Source organism: Grampus griseus, assembly GCF_964374135.1.
Source record: "Grampus griseus genome assembly, chromosome: 20".
Classification (NCBI taxonomy): Eukaryota; Metazoa; Chordata; class Mammalia; order Artiodactyla; family Delphinidae; genus Grampus; species Grampus griseus.
Genome location: NC_139014.1, coordinates 19,106,007 through 19,133,833, shown reverse-complemented (window position 1 = coordinate 19,133,833; position 27,827 = coordinate 19,106,007). Strand labels below are relative to the sequence as shown.

Sequence of the window (27,827 nt, the reverse complement as noted above, 5' to 3'; positions counted from 1 at the left end):
TTACTTTCACACCCTCAGCAACAAACTTTGGCAACTATAATTGTCCCTGTGGGACAGAGGCTTGCCAGGCAAAGATCTGCCCAGGTCGCTCAGTGCCCACATGGGAGCCCACACCTCCTGTTTGCAAAGCTTCACCCTCCCTCTGACTAGCAACTTAAAGAAGGGGTGTTCTAAGTGGTAGCCTCATCTCTGCCTTGACCTGGAGTAGGTTGGGGAGAGAAGGCCAGGGATCCACAGTAGGTCTCAGCCTTGAGATTGTGCTGCAGACATAACAAGGGGTGGGGACCCACGCAGGCAGGGGCGGGGCGAAGCAGGTGATATCCATCCCAGAGACCAGCGCCCAGCATTCCCGGGGCCTCTCCCTACGCAGCACGGCTCCATGGACCGCACCGTGGTGCTCATCACCGGCTGTTCCTCCGGCATTGGCCTACACTTGGCCCTGCGCCTGGCGTCCGACCCATCCCAGGGCTTCAAAGGTACGTGAGGGGACTGGGGTGGAGAGACCAGCTCCTTCCTGGTCCAAGGGGGCCTAGGTAGGGTTGTAAGCCCGAAATTCAGAGCCTCGTCCTCTCCCTGAACCTCCAGTGTACGCCACGCTGAGGGACCTGATGGCACAGGGCCCACTTTGGGAGGCCGCCCGGTCCCGAGGGTGCCCTCCCGGCTCCCTGGAGATGTTGCAGCTGGATGTGACGGACGCAGATTCCATAGCCGCTGCCCGGGCATGCGTGACCGAGGGCCGCGTGGACGTGCTGGGTGAGTCTCCCTGCAAAACTAGTGCAGGAGCCTTCCTCACCCTGTGTCCAAACCAAGACGTCCCGAGGCCCAGGGAGCACGAGGGGACAGGCGGGGAGGAGGGCCGTGCGTGAGGCGAGCGGAGTTCGGTCTCTCTCCCCCCGCAGTATGTAACGCAGGCCGGGGCCTGGTGGGGCCGCTGGAGGCACACGAGGAGGGCGCCGTGGGCTCCGTGCTGGATGTGAACCTGACCGGTACCGTGCGGATGCTGCAGGCCTTCCTGCCGGACATGAAGCGGCGACGCTCGGGACGCATATTGGTGACCGGGAGCGTGGGAGGCTTGATGGGTGAGTGGAAGCCGGGGAAGAAGCAGAGGCGCGCAGGAGGCGGGGCTCAACGGGAGAGTCGGAGGTCTAATAAAAGGGGTGGGACCTGGTGAAACTGCCCCGGGCCCCTCCCGCTCCCCGCGGCTCCCCTCCTCGACGCGCCTCAGCAGCCTCCTCTCGCCTCCAAGCTCTTCCCTTCAACGCCGTTTACTGCGCCAGCAAGTTTGCAATCGAGGGTTTGTGCGAGAGTCTGGCGATTCTGCTGCAGCCCTTCGGGGTCCAGTGAGTCACCGCCCCGCCCCCGGGACCCTCTGAACACTGACTTTGGGAACCCCAGCACCCTGTTTTGTTGGAACCGCTCTCAGGCGTTCTCCCTGGCCCCTCCTTAGTGCGGCGCCCGTTTGTTGTGTGCCAGGCACAGTACTGGGCGTTTGGCACCTGCCCTCTCACGCCACCTGCCGACCTAGCTGGTGAGGCGTCGGTATTGTTAGTGGGAAGCTCAGACCCAGAGAGGTTCGGTGACTGGCCCAAGGTCACACAGCTCTTAAGGGACCCAGCCAGGGTGGCATAATGACGCCAGAGCCTCTCTCACACACTCTCCAAGGGACGTGGGGGCTCTTTTCCGGCAGTAAACCGCTTTCAAATGCTCGGGTTACCCTAAGCGCCCGCCAGCCGGGCGCAGCCCCCCTCCGGCCCTCCCTCCCGGACTCGCATTCGCCCCCGCCCACCCGCCGCTCTCCCGCCGGCAGCTTGAGTCTCATCGAGTGCGGCCCGGTGCACACCGCCTTCCCCGAGAAGCTGGAGGGCGGCCTGGGCGGGGTGCTGGACCGCGCGGACGCCGAGACCCGCGACCTCTTCTCCCGCTACCTGAGCCACTCCGAGCAGATCTTTCTTGAGGCGGGGCAGGACCCGGAGGACGTGACCGAGGTGAGCGCCGGGCCGAACTGCGGGAGCGGGGGCAGCGCTCCGGTTCCCCAGCCCAGCCCCGGCCAGCGCGCCTCCTCCCGCCGCTGCAGGTCTTCCTCCAGGCGCTGCGCGCCCCGCGCCCGGCCCTGCGCTACTTCACCACCGAGCGCTTCCTGCCCCTCATACAGCTGCGCTTCTCCGACCCCAGCGGCTGCAGTTACGTCGCTGCTGCGCACCAAGCAGTGTTCGGCGACCAGGCCGCCGAGGGCTCAGACGGCGCCGGGGCGGAGGCCGGAGCCGGAGAACCGGGGGCACCTGAGCTCGGAGCTCCTCTTGCCGCCCCGAAATAAAGGCCTGGTTCGCCGCTGTCTCCCGCGCTCTCCTTTGCGGCCCCGGGTTGTGCGGTCTGGGGATGAAAAGGGGCTTTTCACTGCACCTCACCTGTGTGATCACTGGCGCGTGCGGCGGGTGGATGATCAGGAAAGAAGGTGTTAGCCCAGGTTATACCTACGGAAACCGAGGTCCAGAAAGGGAAGGAGCTAGCCCAAGGTCACGCCTCAAGTGCGCCTCAGGGCAGGGAGAGTGGTCCCTGGATTCCCGAGGGGTGTCTGCAGCAGTAGGAGTTAGGTGGACTTGGGTGCGGGGACAGTCGGCTTGTGACTTGGCTCCCACGAGTCCTGGGACCTTAGGCAACGTCCTACCCTCTCCGAGTCCATTCTCTTACCCGCAAAACGGGTATAATACCTATGTCGTGGATTGTGATAAGAATTAATTGAGATAATGCCCAAAAGTGCTGGTATAGAAGTCTTAATAGCAGGCCCTATTATTATTACTACTAGTGGTATTACTATTGTGATTGTGTTCCCATGTGGAAGCCAGATGTGTAAGGAAGAAACAAGGCTAAATGAGCCCAGAGGAGACAGCCCCACTCACCCCTCTCCTTGCCCCCTGCCGTAAGACAACACTCAGCAGGAGAGATCCCCCCTCGCCCAGAGCTGCCTCTCACCAGGAGGTCAAGCCGAAGCTCCAGCTCTGCCCTGTGGTCCACGTCCTCCTTCTGGAAGCAGCAAAAGGAGCTGGCGTGGCAGCAGCCACTTAAAGGGCCTGCGGGGTTGCAGAGCCAATCTCCCTCTAACCTCCTCTGAGGTTGGGTGCCGGAGGAAGGGTGGAGATAGAGACTAGGGGAGGAGGTTGCAGGCAGAGGAAAGCAGTAGGGGTGCCGCAGGAGGGGCTTAGTAGAGAACATACATTAGCAGACTCATCAGGTTCACAACACTCTGGGTAATGGCACAGGTGCCTCCTTGCGTGGCAGTAGTAATGTCCGAAGCCATCCTATTTTGGAGGACAGCTTTCTCATTAGAGACCTAAGGATGGGCTTTGTTGGTTATCATTTAAGGCTTGCTGGATGCAGTTAGTAAGGGCACCTGTGTGTGCTGTAACTTCCCCCAGGCCAATGGAGGGAAACAAGACAGCGGCCAAATGACTGCAACAGTGGAAAACAGAACGTGCCCACCTGGCCTTGAGGAGAGGGAGGTGGCAGCTTTAGGCACTTGACCTGGTTGTGCATACCATACATGTTGGCTGGGGAGGCAACACTGTCAGTTGTGAGGATGGGGGCGGGGGCGGGGGCCGCGTGGCGGGATGTGCCAGACCAGACCTTCACCTTCTCCCCTCTTTTTTTTTTTTTTGGCCACGTGGCTTGCAGAACCTTAATTCCTCAACCAGGGATGGAACCCATGCCCTCAGCAGTCCTAACCACTGGACCACCAGGGAATTCCCACCTTCTCCCCTCTCTTAATGGTGCATCTTCCATTCCAGGTGTAGCGTGTTTCAGCAACCAATCCGTCACTGGTTGGGAACTCCGGTGCGCGGCCCAGACTCCTTTGGCAGTTGCTCTGGGCATTGTTTAGAACACATAGGTCGTGATGTTACTGCATTAACCAAGTCACCATATTTCAAGGGCAATCAGGTATCCTTGGCAATATGCCATCCCATACAGGCTTTGCAGTGGCTGTTTCTTCAATGCACCCAATCTGCTGTATCTACTGAAGGGTCAGTTGCTAGGGCTTGTATCCTGGCTAGGGCATCAGCTTCTGATTGCCAGGGCATGTCAGTGCCTTGTGAGCCAGGATGTGGAAGACAGTGAGGACTGCCTCAGACTCGCGGATGAACTCAAATGTCTTTTCACACATCTTGTACAAAGGCTGATCTTTTTTTTTTTAATTTATTTTATTTATTTTTGGCTGCACTGGGTCTTCATTGCTGCGCGTGGGCTTTCTCTAGTTGTGGTGAGCGGGGGCTACTCTTCGTTGCGGTGCATGGGCTTCTCATCGTGGTGGCTTCTCTTGTTGTGGAGCACAGGCTCTAGGCACGCGGGCTTCGGAAGTTGTGGCACGCGTGCTCAGTAGTTGTGGCTTGCGGGCTCTAGAGCGCAGGCTCAGTAGTTGTGGCGCACGGGGCTTAGTTGCTCCGCAGCCTGTGGAATCTTCCCGGACCAGGGCTTGAACCTGTGTCCCTTGCATTGGTGGGCGGATTCTTAACCACTGAGCCACCAGGGAAGCCCGAGGGCTGTTTTCTGATCAGCCATCTCTCAGCTTCCCTTCGTCCAAGCCATAGGGTTAATCCCTTTAGAACAGCCCAACTGTTCTGAGTTCAGCCCATTGGCTGCTGCAGTTCATTCCTGTTTCCAGCCAGATGGTGTCAGTGTTGGGCAGAATAGCAACTGCAGTCCCTGTGGGTGGGTTGCCCCGACTAGACCCAACTGTATACCAGGCATCAGCGGGGATCCCTGCCCCCACCCCGCCTCTCTACAGGCTGCAGGGGACACCCCAGGTATAGAGGCAGGGGAATTTGGAGGATCTACATACTCTTCAGGGCCTAGTAGCACTTGAATTTCTAGAGACAGTGGGCTGGCAGGCAGGGTGCCCCTCTGTTGCAAATGGGCCACTTAGTCAACGTGGGGGTTGAGCCATGGCAGAGGTGGGTCCATAGAACATAGTCTCAACCCCGCCCTTGATAGGAAGGGACGTTCTTACCATGATATGCTGTTCTTTCGTGAGAGGCTATAGCTGGTGGGGTGTTCTGTGTACATTGCAAGGAGCTGTTGTTCTATGAGGGGTACATTGGGGTTTCTGTCCCCCCCCCCCAGAGCTGGGACCAAAATCCTAAGGGTGCTCTCCTCTCCTGTTGTCTCTGCCACAGTGTGTTCCGAAGTCACAGACACATCTAACTTAAACGGTTGCCCTGCTGGGGAGGTGCCCAGAGCTGCGATCAGCTTCACTAGTACTTTTTCCATCTCAAAGACAGCTTGCTGCCCTGATCCCCAGTTCCACGGGCGCCTTCTCTTCATCAGGCGGCATAAGGGATGGAGGCACTGTGCCAGGTGGGGAGTAAAAGTCCCCCCAAACCCCAAAATCCCTGCAAAGGCTTGCACCTCTTTCTTTTATATATATATATATTTATTTATTTACTTATTTGTGGCTGCGTTGGGCCTTCGTTGCTGCACGCAGGCTTTCTCTAGTTGTGGTGAGCGGGGGCTACTCTTCGTTGCGGTGCGCAGGCTTCTCATCGTGGTAGCTTCTCCTGTTGTGGAGCATGAGCTCTAGGCACGCAGGCTTCAGTAGTTGTGGCACGTGGGCTCAGCAGTTGTGGCTCGCGGGCTCTAGAGTGCAGGCTCAGTAGTAGTGGCACACGGGCTTAGTTGTTCCGCGGCATGTGGGATCTTCCCGGACCAGGGCTCGAACCCGTGTCCCCTGCATTGGCAGGCGGACTCTTAAGCACAGCGCCACCAGGGAAGTCCCGCTTGCACCTCTTTCATATTCTTAGGGGTTGGATAGGCTTGTACCTAATCAATCACAGCTTCTGGGACAATGCACGTCTTACCCCACCAAACAACTCCCCAAAAACTTTACGGGGGTGCCTGTGCCTTGAATTTTCTGAGGGCTCACCACCCATTCTCGTCCTCACAGATATTCCAGCAAAGTCTGCAGAAGGTCCTGCAGCAGAGGCAAGTCTTCACAGGTTAACATCATCTCATCAATGTAACAAGCCCATTTTACTGATGTGGGGAAGGAGAATAGGGACAGGTCTTGGGCTACCATCCCATGACATGTGGTGGGGCTGTGCAGGTGGCCTTGAGGAAGCACTTGAAAGGTCCATTGTTGCTCCTCTCGCATGAAGGCAAATTGATGTTGTGACTCAGTGGCCAGGTGTAGACTGAAAAAAGCATTCGCTAAGTCAGGTAGCGCATGGTACGTTCCTAGGATGGCGGCCAAGGTACTGAAGGCGGTGGCACTGTTGGGCACAGACACATGGATGGGGCTTGTTCAGCTCTCCGTAGTCCACGGTTATCCGCCATGAGCCATCTGGGTTTTTCACCAGCCATACCAGGCTGTTGAACGTACTATGGGCAGAACGTACCATTCCCACTCAGTGCAGTTCTGGGATAGTTTCTTCTATTCCCTTAAGCCCCACCCACCCAGGCAATTTATATTGTTTGACAGTTTCCACTCTTCCCGGGGGGTGGCAGGCTTACCATTCCCAGTTGGTGTTCCCCTCATCACTGGTCTGATTACTCTAACCCAGAGGCAGATTCGCAGACATAGGTTTGCAGAGCTTGACCTTGTAGGATATCAATGCCCACTATGTTCTCTGGTATTAGTGATAAAAACTCTCATATTCTCTCTAGAAAAATGGTACAGATGAACCGGTCTTCAGGGCAGAAATAGAGACGCAGATGTAGAGCACAAACATATGGACACCAAGGGGGGAAAGTGGCGGGGGTGTGGTGGTGGTGGGATGAATTGGGAGATTAGGATTGACATATATACACTAATATATATAAAATGGATAACTAGTAAGAACCTGCTGTATAAAAAATAAAATAAAATTCAAAAAACAAATCTCATATTCTAGGGGTGTGGAGGGGCAAGGAGAACGCCCAATTTGCTGTGTGAAAAGGACTTTCCTGACTATAACCATTTGCGCTCTATAATTCAGTGGCGCTGAGGGGGCCAGAAAACTTCTGAGGGTGACCGTGTATTACAGTACATCCGGGGAAATTCCCTGGCGGTCCAGTGGTTAGGACTCGGTGCTTTCACTGCTGTGGCCCGGGTTCAATCCCTGGTCGTGGAACTAATATCCGGCAAGCTGTGCAGCACAGCCAAAAAAAAAAGGAAAGAAGAAAAAGATATTAGAGTACATCCAGCTCCAGTATCCACCAGAGCTGTACTTGTTTTAAAAAATAAATAAATATTTATTTACTTCGCTGCACCGGGTCTTAGTTGTGGTATGCGGGGTCTAGCTCCCTGACCAGGGATCGAACCTGGGCCCCCTGCATTGGGAGCATGGAGTCTTAATCACTGGACCACAGGGAAGTCGCCAGAGCTGTCACCTTCTGTTTATTTCTGGAAGATCAACCAGTAGCGAGCTCCACAGGAGGCCTCCGATTGCCTCCAGTGGGCCTCACCTGGAAGCAGTCTTGGCCTGCATCCTATAACCTGCGCACGTGGGAGGCACCCACCTCAAACAGGAGAATCCCTGAGGCCTCTGCTGGAGTGGTCAGGGCGTCAGGGATGGTAGGGCCGAGTGGGCAGTTCTGAAATGTTATGCAGGTTTTAAGGCTTCCCACAGGCCAACCAACACAGCACTGGATGGCCGATGTATCTTTTCAGTTGCGTTCCCAGCAGCAATGAAGTCAAACCACGTTTGTTTCCGGGTTACTTTTACCAAACCCTTTACAGCCCTTCAGGATAGCCTTTTGGCTTTTTGAGCTCCCTCTCTGTCTTGGGTCTTTCCTGCAGGCCAGTATGTAACTGTTCCTGGGATTTGTTGGTTTCCTCTAGATCAGCAATGGATTGCCCAACATCACAAATGTCTTGTCCCAGAACTGGGCTCAGCGTGGATATTACTGTCCCATACCAGGTGATGGGGGCAGTCTGGAGTATCTTGGCTTTCATTCCTGCAGTGAATGTGGCCTGATCAGGCCCTTCAAAGATAGGAGCACAGATGGCCTGTCTCACTCCCAACTCCCTAAGCAGTTGTTGCACCTCCTCTATAGATTTCCAGGGTCCCACATGCCCAGGGAAACCCCTCATATTGGGACAAGCCTCCCTGCAGGTTAGAATAATCCAATCTATAAGGGAGTGAGGACCTCGAGCCGCCAAGTCCTATGCAGATGCTTCAGGAGGGCCGGCTGTGTGGTGACGTTGCTCATTTTCTCTGCCTCCTGCCCAGCCAGGGAAATCATCCCCACACCCCCCAGTTCCATAGCCATACTAACCATGCTTGGATACTTTCCCTGGCCTTTTGCTGGAATTCGGCAGCTGTATCACTAATCTCAGTGGACGTTTATTCTCTCATCGTGAACGTTTCCTGAATGGGGGCTGCCCTGCTGGCTGGGATGGTCATCACCTGGTTTTTGTTTTCTTCTGCATAGGGGTCCTATGGCATGGGGTGTTTCGTGTGTTTTACTGTCAGTCACCACAACACACCCCCCTTCCCTCTCTTCACTTTCCTGGGGATTCCACCTCTTAGCATCCAGTCGGGCTTTGTCAAGCGTTTGGACCTTAATTTGAGGCAGCTCTCGAGCTCCTAGCTTTGTAAACCGCACAGTAATGTCTCCAACTTATCATCCCACTCCCCCACCCCGCCTGCCAGCCCCGAAGTGAGCAGAACAGTGGACAATGCACGTCCTTCTCTAACCTCAGCTCTTCTTCCAGCTTTTCAACTTGAGTTTCAGCCTCTAGTTAGGCATCAGTGGCCAGCGACCTGCCCACCCTGCAGACATTCATCTCCCGTCTTAGCCACGGTGCACCCGGCACAGTTCCTCAAACAGGCACGTTAGACCAGCCTGCGTTTCCCAAGATTTCCCATGCAGGTGCCTCTTTCCCAAGGCCCATTTCTTCGGTCTCCTGGCAGGCTTGCCAATGTTGATTTGTAAACTGGCCCCATACACAGAGGGCAAAGAGAGACTGAAGAAAGAGACAGCCACTCCAGATTGGTAGGTGGCAGGTTTAATAAGCAAGGGAACTTACATACGAGGCTTGTTCTGGGCAGTGCTAGAAGAGTAGATCTCTGCACCTGCACACCAGAATCTTCAAGTTTCTACAGAGGCCTTAACTGGGTTCAGTCATGTAATTCATCCAGTTGGTCGCAACAACACATTGCCCTCTCAAGTCTGCGTCCTTGAAACAGCTCCCACTGTGGGAGTCGTGGGCAGACTACATTCCAAGGACACGGGAGGGGTGAGCAGCCTCTGACTGCCTGTGTCCAGCTGGCAACTGGTCAACTGGCAGTCACGTCATCCAGATAACCTCCTCCAACAATGTCTAAGTAGGCATGTGAGACTGTGTGTCCAGATGTTTCAGGGAATTTCCTGACCGTCTTTGCGATTTGCTTCTTCAACTGGTCCTCTCTTTAAAACCCAACTTAAGATGTGTTTGCAAGAATCCTGGTCTCAAGGCCTTTGTGGCACTAAAACTCTTCCATCCTTGACTCCAGGACCAAATGCAGGTTCTGTGGGGCCAGAGGCTTATACACTTTGGGAGACCTCTTTAGGAATACAAAACCCACAAAATTAAGTATGAAAGTGAGCATTTATTTAGTTTGGGAAAATAAACTACAACACATTACTGTAGTGGAATCCTGGAGATTGGCTTCCCTCCCTTTTTAGATCGTCCTGAATAGTTTACCCGAAATGTTTCCTGATGGCAACCTGGCTTTGTCCTCCCACGGAGATTTCCAGTTCCAGCCTCTCCAGCACTCATTAGCTTCACGGTAAACCCTCGGCACTAAGTCCCACCCCTCTCCCCCCCACCCCCGCCGCCCCCTTTTCTCCCGTCCATAGGGACCATTCTCTGGCGGCTCTACTGAGCTCACACGCAGAGCTCTCCTCCTCCTCCTCCTCTCTCTCCGTAAAAAACTGTCATATCACTGGTTCTGGGTGATGTGGAGAGCACTGCACGGGAGCCACGACACATGGCCTCTGTCCTTACCTCCCCAGATGTCCCTGGAACACACAGGGCGTCAATTTTTCCATCTGTGAAATGGGGGCTTGTACATTGTCCTGTGACCTCCCACATGAAGATCCTCAGACTGGGAGGGTGCCAGGAGGGCTCTGGGGACGCCGAAACCTCATTCAAGTGCTACCCTACGACCCCCCCACCTCCGTCCCCGCGATTTACGCAGGAAAGCCAGGTGTTAGTTCCGCCTTTGCCGCTGTCTCCTGAGGGACATGGCTGAGCCAACCTCTTCTCTCAGAGTCTGAAGGGCACCCGTGTGAAACGGGCTTTCAAGTCCGCCTTGACCTACTCGACCCAGGTCTCGTGAGGTTGGGTTTTGGAAATAACTTTCCGCGTATCTCCCAAACCCCCGAGCTCGTCTCCTTATCAATGCAGGTGCCCCACCCCATAAGAAATCTCGCGAGAATCCCTCGCCGAACCAAAGTTGAGATGTTTGGCCTTTCTCAGGTTCCGTAGCTCGGAGTCGCAGCACCGGAACTAATGTTAACTGGTCGCGGCTGGGGAAGCCTTCGCGGTGGTGCAAGCGGAACCAAGGCCCGGAGGTCTCAGTAAGTAGGACCCGAGCCTGAGCGTCCCCTTTTCGTACTCTCCTCCGATTCCTTGAAGATCCTGGTGTCGCTCAGCAAGAGCGCCCAGGATTTCTGGATCCCCAGCCTTATGACTCAGGGGCTCCTGCCGAGTTTTCCCCTCCCGGGATTTCGATGCAATTCAGCGAATTCACCGCTCCGTCTGAGAAATGATAAAACCGAGATTTAGAGCACAGCCCCGAGGCGCCGTTTGCCAGGTCCCGTACCCTCCCCCGGGTTCCTCTCGATCCGCACTGGGAACGCCATCCCTGCTCCAGGTCTCCCTCTCTTGGGTCCGAGTCCTCCTACAGTCTTCGGCCTCAGACACATACCACTCAGTAACCTTCGCCTCGTCTCCCTGACTGTCCGCAGGCCTGGGCAGCATGGCCGTATTCCGGTCGGGCCTCCTGGTGTTGACAACGCCGCTGACCTCCCTGGCCCCTCGCCTGGCCCCCATTCTGACCTCGGCGGCCCGGCTCGTGAATCACACGCTCTATGTACACCTGCAACCGGGCATGTGCCTGGGCGGCCCGGCTCAGCCCCAGTCCAGCCCCGTGCAGGCCACGTTTGAAGTTATCGATTTCATCACGCACCTCTACGCTGGCGCCGACGTCCACAGGCACCTGGACGTTAGAATTCTGCTGACCAATATCCGAACCAAGAGCTTTCTCCCTCCCCTGACCGGCTCAGTCCAGAACCTGGCCCACCCGCCGGAAGTGGTGCTGACCGACTTCCAGACCCTGGATGGAAGCCAGTACAACCCAGCCAAGCAACAGCTCGAGCGTTATGCTACCAGTTGTTACAGCTGTTGTCCGCAACTGTCTTCGGTGCTCCTATACCCCGATTATGGGCCTGGAGTTCTGCCCGTGGGGTCCCTGGACGTCCCCTTACCCTCCACCATCAGCCCAGCCTCCCCCGTGGGCAGGTCTGCCAAGCAGCCAGTGCGTGGCCACCAGCGAGGTGCTGTGGGTGGCACGTTTGACCGCCTGCACAATGCCCACAAGGTGTTGCTCAGCGTCGCGTGTCTCCTGGCTCAGGAGCAGCTTGTGGTGGGAGTAGCAGACAAAGACCTGTTGAAGAGTGAGTGAGAGAGACCGAGTTAGGGCAGTCTTACCCTCCCCACAGGCCAAGATTGAGGAAGGGTGGGGCCATCCGTTACTTCCCACCACTCCCAAATGTCACAGTGCCTGGCACTCAGTTTGCACGGAGGGAATTTTGTTAAATGAATAAATGCAGCTTTCTAGGTGTGTGGTCCAGTCACCATTCAATCAGGATCCCCCACATGTGTAGCCAAGGAACCTGCACTTTTAAACAAATTCTCCAGGTGATGAATCCTAAAGTTTGAGTCCCAGGGAATAAATGGATGAGTAAGTTGTAGGTAGCAGTGCCACAGGCGGTCAGAGGAGCCTCTCGGAATTCTCTGGCTCTTGGAATTCTCCATCTGACTCTGGTGCCTTCCGGCACTGCTAGTTCTCTGCACACGTGCCAGCCCTTGTAGCTCTATTGTGCTTGCCTGCTGCCTCCTCATAGCTCCCCCGTACAGACCACTGCCCAGCTCCCCTCTGGAGATAGGATGCTTAGGGACGCTCTCCCCTAAACTGGCCCACACTCTTCCTCCCCAGTAAAAAGATCTCACTGTTCTTCTGGGCTCCTTCCCCAGGCAAGTTGCTCCCTGAGCTGCTCCAACCCTACGCAGAACGCGTGGAACATCTGAGTGAGTTCCTGGTGGACATCAAGCCCTCCTTGACTTTTGATATCATCCCCCTGCTGGACCCCTATGGGCCCGCTGGCTCTGACCCCTCTCTGGAGTTCCTGGTGGTCAGCGAGGAGACCTATCGTGGGGGGATGGCCGTCAACCGCTTCCGCCTTGAGAATGTAACCCCTGAGGGAGACTGGCAGAGGGAGTGGATGGGGATGGGGAAGGCCACTGGGGGCTGTTGGAAGTACATGACCCCAGAGGAGGGAAGAGAGGGCTCAAGGTGGTGGGAAGAGGCAAGGAGGAACTTCCCAGCTTGCCCTCCGAGGCAAGCTCTACCTCTGGGTAGGCAGGGAAGGATAAGGCGATAGATTTGTCCTCATCTCACCCCTCCTTCTCTCTCCTCACTCTTCCTTTGCCTCAGGACCTGGAGGAGCTCACCTTGTACCAGATCCAGCTGCTGAAGGACCTAAACCACAAGGAAAACGAAGAGGACAAAGTCAGCTCCTCCAGCTTCCGCCAACAAATGCTGGGAAACCTGCTCCGGCCTCCACATGTAAGCCTAACCCACCTGCCTCCCACCCCTTCCCCTGCATGGGTGGGCTGGGAATGCTGGAGAGGAGAGACTGAAGGGTTCAGCCTCAAACCTGAGTCTGGGGACCCTAGTAACTGTGGGGTTCCCTCTTATCTACCCATAGAAGAGGCCAGAGCTCCCCCCAGGTTTCTACGTGATTGGGCTGACGGGCATCAGTGGCTCTGGGAAGAGCTCAGTAGCTCAGCGGCTGAAGGGCCTGGGGGCATATGTTATCGACAGTGACCACCTGGGCCACCGGGCCTATGCCCCGGGTGGTCCTGCCTACCAGCCTGTTGTGAAAGCCTTTGGAACAGGTAATAACTGGGAAGGGCTGGAGGTGGCCTGAAGTGAGGAGATGGCTGGCCTCCTTGCCCAATCTTCTGTCTCTGTCATCCAGATATTCTCCATAAAGATGGCATTATCAACAGGAAGGTCCTAGGCAGCCGGGTGTTTGGGAACAAGGTAAACACACACCTCTCCAAGGGCTCTGCAGCTGCTGCTAGACCCAGAGGTTGGGACCCAGTGGACCTCTCTGGTCTGGCCCAGAATGCCAGTTTCCACTCAACTGTTCCCAACTGCCTCCTCCCTCGGGCTGGCTCCATCTCATCTGGGGGAGGGTAAACTCTGCCCACCCCTTCCATTCCCTTTCTCAGAAGCAGCTGAAGATACTCACGGACATTATGTGGCCAGTTATCGCAAAGCTGGCCAGAGAGGAAATGGAGCAGGCTATGGCTGAGGGTGAGTGAGCAGCCCAAGGGAACAGCTAAGCAGAAGCTCCCTCGGGAGCGTTCCCACCCTAAATCAGACCATCCACTTTCCCTGGGACTGTGTTTCCTTGGCTCTCTGACTGGTAGCAGGTGGCAAGGTGCTGCTGGCAGTGACTGGGGTCTCCCCACAGGAAAGCAGGTGTGCGTCATTGATGCCGCCATGCTGCTCGAAGCAGGCTGGCAGAACATGGTCCATGAGGTGTGGACCGTTGTCATCCCTGAGACTGAGGTATCTGGATCCCACCCCCCACTCTATCCCCACTGTAGCCTGCATCCTGCTCTAAACCGGTGGGCTGATGAATGCCTTGTCTGCCCAGGCTGTACGACGCATTGTGGAGAGGGACGGCCTGAGTGAGGCTGCGGCCCAAAGCCGGCTGCAGAGCCAGATGAGTGGGCAGCAGCTTGTGGACCAGAGCCACGTGGTGCTGAGCACCTTGTGGGAGCCACACGTCACCCAGCACCAGGTTGGTGCCCAGGGAAAGGCTGGGTTGTGGGGAGGGAGTCTCTGGTGGATGCTTGTATGACCCTGTCCTCTTTTCTTCCCAACATTCTGGCCTGTCCAAAGGTGGAGAAAGCCTGGGCCCTCCTGCAGAAGCGCATCTCCAAGGCACCATCAGGCCCATGACTGACAATGAGTTCTCTGTGGGGCCAAACTGACCCCTGGAGCTGACAAGAGATCCAGTGATGATGGCGAATTGGGGCCTTGAAGCTCACCCTAGCTGGGGCCTAGAGGGCTCTGTGCTAAGCTGGGCGGGGCCTGGCTGGGCCTGCTGGACACAGGAAGCCTACCCAGCTTGCCAGTGTTTGGCCAACACTGAGAATGTGGCTCTTGGGGGAGCAGGCCCCCTAGCGTTGTTCCGTCCTCGCTTTTGCCCACAGGCCTGTGGCACCTGTGGTGGGCTGGAGCCAGGGCAAACACTGAAGCTTGTTGCAGAATTAAAGGTGAACGTTGCTAGGTGCTGCCTGTATGGCGCTTACTTCCTGCTCCAGTGCCTTTGGGTATCTTTGCGACACTTTAGCCACAAGTGCAGGGCCCAGGCCCGAGCTGTAAGCCAGGAATGCAGTGGTTAAGAGCATGGCTTTTGAAGCTAGCCAGACTGAGGCCAGTCTTGGCCCTATCACTGACTAGCTGTGTGCTTTTGGATACGTTTTGGACTTTGTAGTTACCTCAGTTTGCGTAGCTTACAAAGTAGCATGACTTGGCCAACAGGCTCTGTGAAAGCGTCAATTCCACAACTATCCTGCCAGACTTGGGCTGGGCGTTGCAGGAACATCCTACAACAAGCCACGCGGGGCCTCTGGCCTCACAGAGGTTGCACCCCGGAGGGGTCGGACGAGGTGGCCAAGACTGCAGGTCCGGGAAACTCGTCCCGGTCCTCGGAAGCTGGCTGGCCTCGGCAGTGCGCGTGCGCGCAACTCTGCGACACTGCGTACAAGCCTTTTGCGGGGAGCCCGTTTCACCGAATGTGCTTCATGTCGCGGCGGCTGGGACGCCTGCCCTGAGGAAGAGCAGGGACGGGCGAGTAGGACGGCCCCAAGACCGCCGGTTATCAGCCCCGACACCAAGCCGGAGTCCAGCACTCCACCGGCCGCAGCGGGGGGGGACGGGGGGGGCGGGGGGCGACGGGGGGGCGGGGGGCGGGGCGGGCGTCTTCCGGGTCGCGCATGCGCAGCCTCCTCGCCCCGCCCCCCGCCTCTGGGCCGCGGGTTGGTGGGTTTGGGTCACGTGGGCGCGCATCGCCGCTTCCTCGCCGCAGGGGGCCAGCCCGCGGGCAGGTTTCCGGTTCGGTGGGTCGGAGATGACGGAGCCGGGCGCCTCTCCGGAGGACCCCTGGGTCAAGGCAAGCCCCGTGGGCGCGCACGCCGGCGAGGGGAGGGCGGGTCGGGCTCGTGCACGTAGGGGGTCCGGAAGACGAGGGGACTCCCTGAAGTCCCCAGAGCTACTCCCGCTCTCCGGGCCCCGGGGCTGCAGAGAAGACAGCTCTCACCCCGCGTGTGCCAAGGTGGGAAGACAACTGAGGCGTGTGCGCGCGGGTGTGAGGGGACGGGGTTGGAGGGCTGGGGGTGTGGAGTGGGCGGACGGGGTCCTGCCGAGGGGTGGCGCTCCCGCGGCCTAGCCACTCTTGGCTCTGGGGGAGTCCTGCGGCTGCCCGCGCACCCCAGGGGTGTGTGTGTGTGTGTGTGTGTGTTTGTACACGCGCGCAGGGGCGGAGGTCTGAACGGGCTTCTCCCTTGCTTGGTGCCGCAGGTCGAGTATGCGTACAGCGACAACAGCCTGGACCCCGGTGAGTGCGTCCCCCACCGTCTGCAGCTGTGGAGGAACACTCCCATTTCAGCCCTATAGATTCAAGTGGCCTTGCTAGCCACACCTGAGCACAGTCCACTGCCCTTGAGCTGAGCGGGCCTGAGCAGCGAGGGAGGAGGAGCTGGAGGACAGGGGCAGGAAGCATCCAAGGGTGACACCTAGTTCCCTATGTCCTGGAGCAGGGACGTGATGGAAGTAGTGACAGTTGGTCACTCACCATCATCACGCCCCGATGCCACTTTGTGAGCCAGGAGGTATCACTACAGGCCTGTGGAGCAGAGTAGACACTAGAGACAGGAGCACTGCGAAATGGCACGACAGGAAGTGGGTGGCCCAGTATGGCTGGCTTTTGGGTTGAAGGGGAGAGGTCAGTATTTAAGGCCCAGGAAGCCATTATGCCCCTAGCAGGGCCCCTCCCTCTATCCTACCCCTTAGTGATTGGGGCCTCTCTTTTCCAGGGCTTTTTGTAGAAAGCACCCGCAAGGGGAGTGTAGTGTCCAGAGCTAATAGCATCGGTTCCACCAGTGCCTCTTCTGTCCCCAACACAGGTAGGCAGCAACGTCCCCCCCACTCGGGGGAACCAGATATGCCTTCATTTTAGTATCTTTCCTAGACAGGGCAGCTCCAGCCATCCACGTGGAGGCGCTGGAACCCTAGTGCTAGAAGCAGGGTATTGCCATCTCTCACCTCATCTGGGATATTAGGTTCTTGTATCTATCTGCCATCTCTGGGTACCAGGTTCTTCTTCCCAGCTGGGGAAAAGTGGGCTAGATGGGCCCCACTGGGCCCCAGAATGACCTCTTCCTGCCCCCAACTCTGAGCGTAGATGACGAGGACAGCGATTACCACCAGGAATCCTACAAGGAGTCTTACAAGGACCGGCGGCGGCGAGCACACACTCAGGCTGAGCAGAAGAGGAGGGATGCCATCAAGGTGATTGGGGATGCCTGCATCTCAGCCAGCGCAGGAGGGCGCTGCACACTTCAGATCCACTCTGCCTCGACCCCGTCAGGCAGTCCCAAGCAGGCTTGGGGGCAGCTAGTCTAGGCCCTGGACATGAACTTCTCCCTCCTTCCCACTCCCTTTGAGTGAGTGAGCATGGAACTTGGTATCATGGAAGAAAAACTTTGTGCTCATTTGCCTTAACCCCGGAACCCATGTCCCCTGCTGTCTCCACAGAGAGGCTATGATGACCTGCAGACCATCGTTCCCACCTGTCAGCAGCAGGACTTCTCCATTGGCTCCCAAAAGCTCAGCAAGGCCATCGTTCTGCAGAAGAGTATGGCCAGGAGAGCACTGGAGGGCTTGGAGCCAAGGGGGCTGTGAAGGCTAGCGCCTCAGAGCCGCTTTTGGCCTGGCCCTGGTGGGGTGGTTGTAACAGGAGAGGTGGGGTCTGGGGGAAGGGGAGACACAATCAGCCTGGTCCTTCTGGTTGTGCCCACCCCCTCTTCCCTCCCCCACTCCAGCCATTGACTACATCCAGTTTTTGCACAAGGAGAAGAAAAAGCAGGAGGAGGAGGTATCCACGCTACGCAAGGACGTCATGGCCCTAAAGATCATGAAAGTGTAAGGGGGGTGCTGGGCTGGGGGAACCAGGACTTCTGGTTCTGAGGGGACTCTGAGGCCCCTTCAGTTCACGCCCTTCGCTTTGTTCAAAGGCCACATCAGATAATATTCTCACTCTCTCATGTGGTAGGCAGGACTCTATCCCAGCTGTAGCAGATACTCTGGAAACGCCTGTGGGATTAATGAAGGGAAGGCTGGAGAGGGTGGGTCACCACTTCTGACCTAGAAGCAGTATCTAGCTGATGTTGAATACCTCCCCAAGGCTCTCTGGGAATCTCCTTCCCAGGGGCGTACGTAGGGTAGCGCTATTCTTCTTCCTGGGCCGGTGGAGCTGCTGCACCCCTTAGCCCTGGCCTGTTCGCTCTCAGGAACTATGAGCAGATTGTGAAGGCACACCAGGACAACCCCCACGAGGGGGAGGACCAGGTCTCTGACCAGGTGAAGTTCAACGTGTTTCAAGGCATCATGGACTCCCTCTTCCAGTCCTTCAATGCCTCTATCTCCGTGGCAAGCTTCCAGGAGCTGTCGGCCTGTGTCTTCAGCTGGATTGAGGAGCACTGTAAGCCTCAGGTATGGGGCAGCCGTGGACACGGGGTTGGGGGTCTTCCCTCAGGCACAGTGGCCCAAGCTGTTGTTTGTTCAGAGAGACAGGGTAGCAGGTTTTAGGTTTCTTGAGGATATTTCTACAACTTTCAGTATTCTTGTTTCCCCCTTTGCTTTCTAGCCCAGTTTTTCCTGTTAAGGTTTCATTTGGCAAGAAGGATTGGAGCACTCACTAATGCAAGGCCTAGCTCTTGGCCTTTGTTTCACCCACATAGTGGCAAGTAATGGCAGCCTCAGGCATTCCTCCTCGGCCGCCCAGCAAGTAAGCCCCGATCACTTGCAGCAGACTTACTTGGGGTTTTTGGAAAGATTCCTGGCCCCCACCCCCAGGCCCACTAAAGTAGCTTTCCATGGGGTTTCTAATTATTATTTGTAATGGAGAGTGTGTTAATGGTTGCACCGAGTCTTCCATTTTTGAGGCCTGGTTGCTTTTTCTGAGGCTTGACTTGTATCTGAGATTCTCACGTTTTTGTTTCCCAACATTTTTTTCAATGTAATTTTTAAAAGTTACACTCCATTTACACTTATTACAAAAAACATTGGCTGCATTCCCCATGTTGTACAATACCTCCTTGCAGCCTTACACCCAGTAGTTTGTACCTCCCACTCCCCCACCCCCCACTGGTAACCACTAGTTTGTTCTCTGTATCTGTGAATCTGCTGCTTTTTTGTTATATTCACTAGTTTGTATTTATTTAGATTCCACATATAAGTAATGTTATACACGTATATGTGGAATCTTTCTCTGACTTACTTCACTTAGCATAACGCCCTCCAAGTCCATGCATGCTGCTGCAGATGGCAACATTTCATTTTTCTCTTTGGCTGAGGAGTATTCCATTGTGTGTGTGCGTGTGTGTGTGTGTGTGTGTGTGTGTATACCACATCTTCTTTAGCCATTCATCTTGGTTTTTTGCAGAGTTTTTTGGGTACTTTTAAAAATTTTATTAAAGTACAGTTGATTTACAATGTTGTGTTAATTTCTGCTGTACAGGAAAGTGACTCAGTTATACATACATATAATCTTTTTCATATTCTTTTCCATTATGGTTTCTCATGAGATATTGAATATAGTTCCCTGTGCTCTACAGTGGGACCTTGCTGTTTATGCATCCATCCTATATACAGAAGTTTGCCTCTGCTAATCCCAAACTCCCACTCCTTCCCTTCCCTACCTCCCCCACCCCCGCAGCCTCAAGGCTCTTCTCTGTGTCTGTGAGTCTGTTTCTGTTTCGTAGAGATGTTGATTTGTGTCATACTTAGATTCCACATATAAGTGCTATCATATGGTATTTGTTTTTCTCTTTCTGATCTACTTTGCTTAGTATGATAATCTCTAGGTCCATTCATGTTGCTTCAGATGGCATTATTTCATTCTTTTTTTTAAGGCTGAGTAGTATTACGTTGTATATATATATACACCACATTTTCTTTATCCGTTCACCTGTTGATGGATGCTTAGGTTGCTTCCGTATCTTGGCAGTTGTAAATAATGCTGCTGGAACATTGGGTTGCATATATCTTTTCGAATTAGTGTTTCTATTTTTTTTTGGATATATACCTGGGAGTGGAATTGCTGGATCATATGGTAGCTCTATTTTTAGTTTTTTGAGAAACCTCCATACTGTTTTCCACAGTGGCTGCACCAGTTTACATTCCCACCAACAGGGTGCAAGGGTCCCCTTTCCTCCACATTTGTTATTTGTGTTCTTTTTGATGATCACCATTCTTACAGACGTGAGGTGATATCTCATTGTGGTTTTTTGTTTTTCTGGCTGCGCTGGGTCCATTGTGGCATGCAGGTTCGTCTTCATTGCAGCGCATGGGCTCAAGCTCACGGGCTCAGCAGTTGTGGCGCTTGGGCTTAGTTGCCCTGTGGCATGTGGGATCTTAGTTCCCCGACCAGATCTTACCCGCGTCCTCTGCATTGGAAGGCGGATTCTTAACCACTGTGCCACCAGGGAAGCTCACCATACTGTTTTGATTACTGTAGCTTTGTAGTATAGTCTGAAGCCAGGGAGCATGATACTTCCAGCTCTGTTCTTTCTCAAGATTATTTTGCCTACTCGGGTTCTTTTGTCTTTCCATACAAATTTTAAAATTATTTGTTCTAGTTCTGTGAAAAATGCCATTGGTATTTTGACAGGGACTGCAATGAATCTGTAGATTGCCTTGGGTAGTATGGTCATTGTAACAATATTGATTCTTCCAGTCAAAGAACATGGTATATCTTTCTGTCCGTGTCATCTTCAATTTCTTTCCGTCAGAGTACAAGTCTTTTACCTCCTTAGGTAGGTTTATTTTATTCTTTTTAATGTGATGGTAAATGGGATTGTTTTCTTAATTTTTCTTTGATACTTAAATGCAAGAGATTTCTGTACATTAATTTTATACCCTGCAACTTTACCAAATGCATTGCTGAGCTCTAGTAGTTTTCTGCTGGCATCTTCAGGATTTTCCATGTTTAGTATTGTGTCATCTGCTAACAGTGATATTTTACTTCTTCCTTTCCAATTTGGATTCCTTTTATTTCTTCTCTGATTGCCATGGCTAGGGCTTCCAAAACTATGTTGAATGAAAGTGGTGAAAGTGGGCATCCTTGTCTTGTTTCTGATCTTAGAGGAAATGTTTTCAGCTGAAAGCATGTCCCAACATTTTTATTGTGAAACACTGTAAACATACTGCAGCACTGAGAGAATTTTATAATGAACACTCATATATCCCCCCCCAAAGTTTACCATTAACCTTTTTGTATTCGCTTTATCACATAGTAATGCATCTCTCCATCCCTGACTGACTCCATCCTGTTTTGGGGGCATTTGCAAACTGTAGACATCAGTGCTTCCCAGGTTTTTTGTTTTAACTGTACTCTAAAGAGCACACCTGGTTCAGGCAGGCATCACTGAGCAGCTCTGTGCCCTCCGTGAGCATGATCTCTCTCTTTCTCTGCTGCCCCTACCAGACCCTACGGGAGATTGTGATTGGTGTTCTACATCAATTGAAGAACCAGCTTTACTGACCAGCTCTTGGAACCTGCAGAACAGCCAACAAGAGGCCTTGAGTCTCCTACTTGGCCGTGGAGCCACTGGGCTTATGAGATTGGACTGTGACACTGCACACCAGTCAGCTGCTTTCTCCTCAGTGTTTGGCTCCCCAGCTCCCCCCTCCCCCTCAGCCCCATCTTCAGTGGGGCTGGGGAGGGGGGAAGGTTATTATGAAAGCTTTGATTAATTTATTATACTGACCATAGATCTCAAACCTACCTAGTCTTTCCCCCTCCCCATAGAAGTCCTCGGGATGGGGTCTGCTCTGGGAACCCTAGAAAGCTCCTGGCCTCTCCCTTTGTCTAGGCCTCAGGTTTCTGCTCCTGTTTGGTAACTACCGTTTGCCTGTTCTGGTCTCTCTGGCAACCTTTAGCCTGAGTCTGGCCACTTTGGCAGTAGTTGGATGGGAAGAAAGGAGGAAGGGAAAATGCTCTCACAGCCATGAAGGGTGAAAGGTGGCCTCATGCCTAGGCTAGGGCTGCCTGGTCAGCCCAAGGTGAGGCCAGAGCTTTCTCTGGCCAGCTCAGGGCAGGGCTGCCAGGTTCCTGCCCTTGCCTCCTACTCTGGGTGGTGGAGGGAAGCAACCTCCTCACCCACTCCTGCCCTCTGTGTCCCCACAGGCAGTAGCACTGCACAGCAAAGTCAAATGTGACACAACACTACATATTAAATTTTTTAATTTTTCTAAACACCAACAATGCAATTTTGCTAAAGTTACAATTTTGGAAAACTGGTCTCAAGACCACTCCCAGGCTTTCTGTCAAGTGTATCTGGGTCTCCACCACCTCAGTGCTGCCTGCATTTCTCCCAGGACTTAGGGTGGGGTGAAGGTGGGTAGAGAAGATTTTCTAAAGGTCTCCTGGAGTGTAGAGCCCAGGAGAGTCCTGGGTGAGGCCCTGGGCTCCTTGAATGCTGTGCATAGTAGCCTCTCCCTGCCCTTGTCCCCCAAGCTCTTTTGCCTTCCTCAGGTTTGATATCTGGGAGGTTTGATTATCCAGAGGAAATTAAATATTTTTATATCAAATTATATTACAATAAATATTGCCAAATGCTTTCCTTTTGCATTGTTCCCCATCTAACTAACTGTTAAGTTCAGGCAGTCAAAACGTGGATGACGAAATGAGTGAAACCATCCTCTCTGGGCCACCAGTGCTCCACCCAGTACTTTGGTGTGTGCCCAAAAGCGGACAGCAGCAGGAACAACAAAAAAGCTGACCTAAACAAGGCAGCCAGTCCAGGACATCTGTGTTCCCAGGCCTGCCGGAGGGCCTCAGGGATCTGGGAGCTTGAGGTTGTAATCTTCATCTGTCTCTATCCCAACTTCTTCCTGCGGTGGAGGGGCAGCAAGACAAGTGAATGAGACCTCCCTGGACGCAGGCCCCAGGGGAGCAAGGAAGGGAGAACATCACTTACAAAAAACTGCTTCTTGCTCTTGGGGTATCCTTCAAGGATTGCATCAGACAGCTCTGTTGCCTGACAAGAAACAAAACCGCCCCCTTTCAGATGGGCAGTACTCGGCTTGCCTGACGCGTCCATGATACCCCCGGTGGCTGCCGCTGTCCAGGGCCCGCCTAGAGTTCCCCCGCACTTACCATCCTCTTGCGCTTCCTCCACTCCTTGCAGTACCTCTGCCTCTCTCTGTACACCTAGACAGGGAAACAGGTTCCTCTGACCCCCTCAGCCCCACAGCAGCCGCTGGGGTCGACCCTCCTCACTTTGAACCTGCACAGGCAGCCCTCCCTGCTCCCCACCCCCTCCCCACCCACCTGCTCTTTCTCTTCTGGAGTCACGTGGTTGGTGGCCGCTTTGATGTTCTGCAGTCTCTCTGTGTAGCCAGCACATTCCTTCTTTAACTCCTGGATCTCTTTCTGCATCTCCGCTGTGGTGAGGGCACTAGCTAACTCCTTCAGCTCTAAAACCACATCCCCCGGAGAGGTCACTGGCTACCCTGAGGTAGGAGACCAGGCCTCCACCTTGCTCTGGGCTCTATACACAGGGTCCAGAATGGGTCCCATATTCTGGAAATCCTCAAGAGAGATTAAGGCTTACAGAATTGTCGGTTTATTCTAGTTTTCTTTCCTTCCCCATCTACAAATAGTCGAGGGGAATGAGTCTGAGTAGACTGTTAGCTGTAGTCAGTTAAAGCAGCAGAGTAAAGGGAAGTGTGGGAACCGTATACTGGTACTCACAGCAGGGAAGGCAAATGCCTGACTTGCCCACTTGTCTTCAAAAGCCATTAGTTGTTAGACATTGATTTTAAGGTAATGCTTATGATAGCCCAGCAAAGGGATCTTTGCTGCAAGAAGACAACACTGCAGTCAACAAACCCTTCACTTGGTAATTCCTGACCTCGGACTGACCCTGACACTAGGGGTTCCTTCTGGGGGTTGCCCAGTCCTACCAGCCTCCATGTGGCGGCAGCCCTGCTGCAAGCTCTGCACCTTAGCAGTGAGGGCCACGATTTTGGCATCCAGGACTTGGAGGTCAGCATCACTGGCCGTGTCAAACTGTTCCTGCCAGAGACAAAAGGAAAAACAGAAGCAGGCTGATGGGAGAAGCAAGAAGGGAACCCATGTTTGGGAAGGCCACGTTCATACACACTCGCGAACCTGGGCCTGGGAAGATAGTGAGAGGGTACTTTCGAGCAGTCAGTTCAGTACCAGTCCACTCAAAAAGCTGTAAAAGAACAAGTTGAAACCTGATACTCGTCCTCAAGGGGTTTTGAGGTGCAGGATACTGAACAACAGGACAGAAATATCTTTCAGGTTACTGGCAAAACCACTCACTGGGCTGAAGGAGTAAAGGAACATTCTTCTCAAGGTGATGATACCTAATTATGGGTTTCCACAATAGGAAGAATCTGGACAGGTGAAGAGGCATGGTGGGAGGTATTTAGATAAAGGAAACCAGTGAAGTCTGAGGAACCTCTTGCATGAGACCAGCAGCTAGAAAAGGCCTGTGCTGGGGCTCAGTGGGGTCTTGTCAGTGGTGACGGGAAGCAGAATGGAAAGGATGGGAATACCAGCCCAGGCAGTTTGGACTCTACATTCAGGTGAGGTAAACCATTAGGGCAGGAGGCAGCAAACTACAGCCTGCAGGCCAAATCCTGCCAAATGCATGTTTTTGAAAAAAACTTATGGAAACGTAGCCACATCCACTTGCTTACATATTGTCCATGGCTGGTTTTGCTCTACGGTGGCAGACTTGAGTACTAGTGACAGTTGTGTAACTGGGACAAGAGACCATCTAACCTGCAAAGCATAAAAATATTAACTGGCCCTTTACAGAAAAAAAAAAAAAATCTGCCAACTTCTTTAAGGGATCGTCAATAGAGCAGTAATATAATGAAATCTATTTTGGGATAATTAGCCTTGACGGTGGATGTTAAATCCTGTGGGGTTACTGAGTAAAGGAAGATGAGAAATGGGGTCTGCCCCAGAACAGCTTCAGTTTTGTGAGGGAGACAAGTGAAAAGACAATTACAATAGAGTGTGCCTCAAAAGAGGTAAGTGCCCGAAGAAGGCAGTTAGCTCATAGCATTCAGGGAAGGTTTCTGGAGGTGATGCCCTGCGTGAAATCCTAAGGGATGAGTAAGAGTTAGCCGGGCAAAGAGAAAGAAGGGACTCAAAAACTCTGAGCAGAGGAAGGACAATGAGCAAAGGCCACAGGAGTAAAACACATCTAAATGGTCTAGTATTGATGAATGGAGAAATAACAGGGACAGGAGAGGCTAGAGGCAGGCTGGGGCCAGGTCTCCAAGTGCCTTTCATCTGTTCTAGGGAGCACCAGAGTTTTCAGTAGGGAAACGGCATGACTAGATTTGTACGTACATAGGTTATTCTGGCTGCAATGTTTAAGATATGTTTAAGGAGGCCAGGAGTTAGAAGGATATTGCAGTAGATGAGGAGCACCTAAACTAGAGCAGTGGTGGCAGCTGGAAAAGGAGAGGATGGATTCAAGAAGAGGAAAACAACTGGACTTGATGGCTGACTAGGCATGTGAAATAAGGGAAGTTAAGAATGATTCCCCGGGACTTCCCTGGTGGCGCAGTGGTTAAGAATCTGCCTAACAATGCAGGGGACACAGGTTTGATCCCTGGTCCAGGATGATCCCACGTGCCACAACTACTGAGCCTACGTGCTGCAACTACTTAAGTCCACGCACCTAGAGCCTGTGCTCCGCAACAAGAGAAGCCACCGCAATGAGAAGCCCACACACCGAAACGAAGAGTAGCCCCCACTCGCCGCAACTAGAGAAAGCCCGCACGCAGCAACGAAGACCCAATGCAGAAATAAACGAATGAATGAATGACTCCAGGAACATCCCTGGTGGTCCAGTGGTTAAGAATCCGCCTTCCCATGGACATATATACACTACCAAACGTAAGGTAGATAGCTAGTGGGAAGCAGCCGCATAGCACAGGGATATCAGCTCGGTGCTTTGTGACCGCCTGGAGGGGTGGCATAGGGAGGGTGGGAGGGAGGGAGACGCAAGAGGGAAGAGATATGGGAACATATGTATAACTGATTCACTTTGTTATAAGGCAGAAACTAACACACCATTGTAAAGCAATTATACCCCAATAAAGATGTTAAAAAAAAAAATAAAATATACTCATTTTCTTCAAAAAAAAAAAGAATCCGCCTTCCAATGCAGGGGACGGGGGTTCGATCCCTGGTCAGGGAACTAAGATCCCACGTGCGGGTGGGTGGGGGGCAATTAAGCCCCCCCACCGCAACTAAGACGCAATGCAGCCAAAATAAGCAAATAATAATAATAATAATAAAGAATGACTCCCCGGTCTCTGGCCTGGGTGAAGAGTGATTCCATTAAGGGAGAAGAATACAAGAGGAGCCAGTTTAGGGGAGAGATGAGGCATTCTACTTTGGCAATATTGATTCTGAATGGCCTGAAAAGCATCCAGGTGAGGGGGGTCTGGGCTGGAGATACAAAGTTAATGTCACGTGTTTACGGAAGGGGGTGGAGACAGAAGGAAGATAATTTGGAAGACGGTGGTTCTCATCTAGATGATTGGGAATAAGAACTTCCAAGGATAAATGGATCTCGATAGCAACAACTCAGGATCTTCTGTCCTCTATCATATTTCAAGTCTGGAAATCTCGTGAAGTTTGGATGACAGCAAAGGGGGTCCACACTTTGACTTAAAGGCTGGCTGGGACCCTTTTATTGGCCTAAGACCGGTGAATTTCACAGGATGCTTCAATTCTCCCAAAGAGAGTTCATACCAGGGACTGATTCACCTAATGCCGGACTCTCCCACACGTGCTAATCTGCACGTTTCCCTCACCTGGTCAGCAAAGTATATTTTCTGCTTGCCGTACATCTTCTCTTTGATCTTGCCTTGTTGGGCCAGCTGGTCCAGCGCCTTCACCACCGCCTGGCAGAGGGGAGGGGGCGGAGAAGTCGGGGGAGTGACTTCGGGCCGGGCTGGGGAATGTCACCAATGAGGCGGGAAGCGCCCGAAGAGCCTTAGGAAGCCCAAGGCTAGAATGGCAGCCTCGGGAGGGGAGGAATCCAGGCTGATTCAAGGGGTCCCAGGGGAAGAATCCCAGGAGAGGGTCCTCACCGCCTTGCCCAGTCCGTGTTCCCGCTGCAGGTTCCCGAACACGTCCTGGGCGCTGTAGGGCCGGTTCTGCTCCTGTAGGTACCTCAGCAGGATCCCGGAGGCTACGGAGAGAGACGAGGAGGGGAGGGGTTCCCTCAACCGACCCCTGCCCGCCCTTCTCCCAGGTCTCCCGGCGCCCACGGCCCTTACCTCCCGCCACGGCCCTTACCTCCCGCCACGGCTTCCGCCCGGCCTTTACTCATGTCCTTTACCGCCACAAAACTCCGAAAGCCGGAAGTTGAAGTTGCTCGGGGCAACAGCTCCTTCCGGCGATGAACCGGGCTGGCCTCAAGTGGTGATTGGCGGAGGGAAGCCTTCGCGAGGGGCGGAGCAGTCCTTCCCGGACACCGTGTTTCAGCTCGGCCGGGAACTCGGGCGCCTACGTCTCGCCGGCCGGGTCACGGCCTCTGCCGGGGAGGCGGGGCGCGCGCTTCGAACCTTTCACTTACTCCTCTCGGAACCAGGGCTGTAGGGAATGACGCGCTGATGTTTCGGGACCCAGTTCTAGCGGCCGCTGAGCACTCGTGACCTTGAATTGGGCTGAGTATTCGAACGGAAAGAAACCTCAGCATCACCTCCCGCTGGGCAAGCGACTTGCTCAAGGTCACAGGGCTAGTTACCTACGGACGTGTCCCCTCCCACGGCCCAAACCTTTCAGTCGGTTTTTCTCATTTTTTGTAAAACGGCAACAAGAGGTGTTTGCAGGAGGGGAGTTATGAAGACAATAGAAGGGGTAAGCGCCCTGGAAAGAATAACGCTGCCTTAATTTGCCCGTTACCGAGCTTCGCACACAGGGGGCGCTCAGCACATGCTGTGGTTGAAGGTAGGGTTGGGAGGCGCTGCTCTTAAGCCACAATGCTTGTAGAAGTTTCCTCTTGGCCGAGACAATCTTATGGCAACACCTGGCAGGTGCTTTCCACTCCTGCCCACACTGGCCAATGGGACAAAGCCTGAAATAAGTATTTCTAGTTTCTGAGGTCAGCTGAAGGCCAAAGAGCAGCTGTTGAGTTGCAGGTTCAAACAATCCAGAGGGCCATGGTGCTAATGTTTAAAGCTTCTATTACCTAAAATCTCATTAGCCATTGAAACCTGTGC

General features: G+C 53.8%; 4 protein-coding genes across 8 annotated transcripts; 3 read left to right on the top strand and 1 right to left on the bottom strand.

Moving 5' to 3' along the window:
• Positions 1–379: 379 nt before the first annotated feature.
• HSD17B1 (hydroxysteroid 17-beta dehydrogenase 1) lies at positions 380–2,326 on the top strand (the record flags this gene model as incomplete). The annotated part of the gene is made up of 6 exons (XM_082678642.1): positions 380–476; positions 586–753; positions 900–1,079; positions 1,247–1,340; positions 1,808–1,985; positions 2,075–2,326. The coding sequence occupies 6 exons, from the start codon at positions 380–382 to the stop codon at positions 2,312–2,314; spliced, it is 957 nt and encodes a 318-aa protein (XP_082534768.1). The 3' UTR covers positions 2,315–2,326.
• An 8,004-nt stretch (positions 2,327–10,330) lies between these two features.
• COASY (Coenzyme A synthase) lies at positions 10,331–14,874 on the top strand. Its single transcript, XM_082678626.1, has 10 exons — positions 10,331–10,533; positions 10,924–11,631; positions 12,212–12,426; positions 12,672–12,803; positions 12,946–13,135; positions 13,219–13,283; positions 13,475–13,559; positions 13,720–13,817; positions 13,906–14,052; positions 14,154–14,874. The coding sequence occupies exons 2-10, from the start codon at positions 10,935–10,937 to the stop codon at positions 14,211–14,213; spliced, it is 1,689 nt and encodes a 562-aa protein (XP_082534752.1). The 5' UTR covers positions 10,331–10,533; positions 10,924–10,934; the 3' UTR covers positions 14,214–14,874.
• MLX (MAX dimerization protein MLX) lies at positions 14,818–22,159 on the top strand. Of its 4 annotated transcripts, none has more exons than XM_082678647.1 (9): positions 14,818–15,134; positions 15,346–15,429; positions 15,837–15,873; positions 16,352–16,441; positions 16,720–16,826; positions 17,073–17,172; positions 17,360–17,459; positions 17,828–18,029; positions 21,025–22,159. In XM_082678647.1, the coding sequence occupies exons 2-9, from the start codon at positions 15,388–15,390 to the stop codon at positions 21,079–21,081; spliced, it is 735 nt and encodes a 244-aa protein (XP_082534773.1). In that variant the 5' UTR covers positions 14,818–15,134; positions 15,346–15,387; the 3' UTR covers positions 21,082–22,159. The 4 variants fall into 4 exon arrangements, with proteins under 4 accessions (XP_082534773.1, XP_082534771.1, XP_082534772.1 ...); XM_082678645.1 differs by having other exon boundaries at positions 15,346–15,591; XM_082678646.1 differs by lacking the exon at positions 16,352–16,441 and having other exon boundaries at positions 15,040–15,134.
• Positions 22,160–22,196: 37 nt separating this feature from the next.
• PSMC3IP (PSMC3 interacting protein) lies at positions 22,197–26,935 on the bottom strand (the record flags this gene model as incomplete). Of its 2 annotated transcripts, XM_082678650.1 has the most annotated exons (8): positions 22,197–22,433; positions 22,520–22,579; positions 22,699–22,752; positions 22,873–23,018; positions 23,508–23,619; positions 26,415–26,504; positions 26,694–26,794; positions 26,902–26,935. In XM_082678650.1, the coding sequence occupies 8 exons, from the start codon at positions 26,933–26,935 to the stop codon at positions 22,377–22,379; spliced, it is 654 nt and encodes a 217-aa protein (XP_082534776.1). In that variant the 3' UTR covers positions 22,197–22,376. The 2 variants fall into 2 exon arrangements, with proteins under 2 accessions (XP_082534776.1, XP_082534775.1); XM_082678649.1 differs by having other exon boundaries at positions 22,197–22,579.
• Between the last annotated feature and the right edge of the window lie 892 nt (positions 26,936–27,827).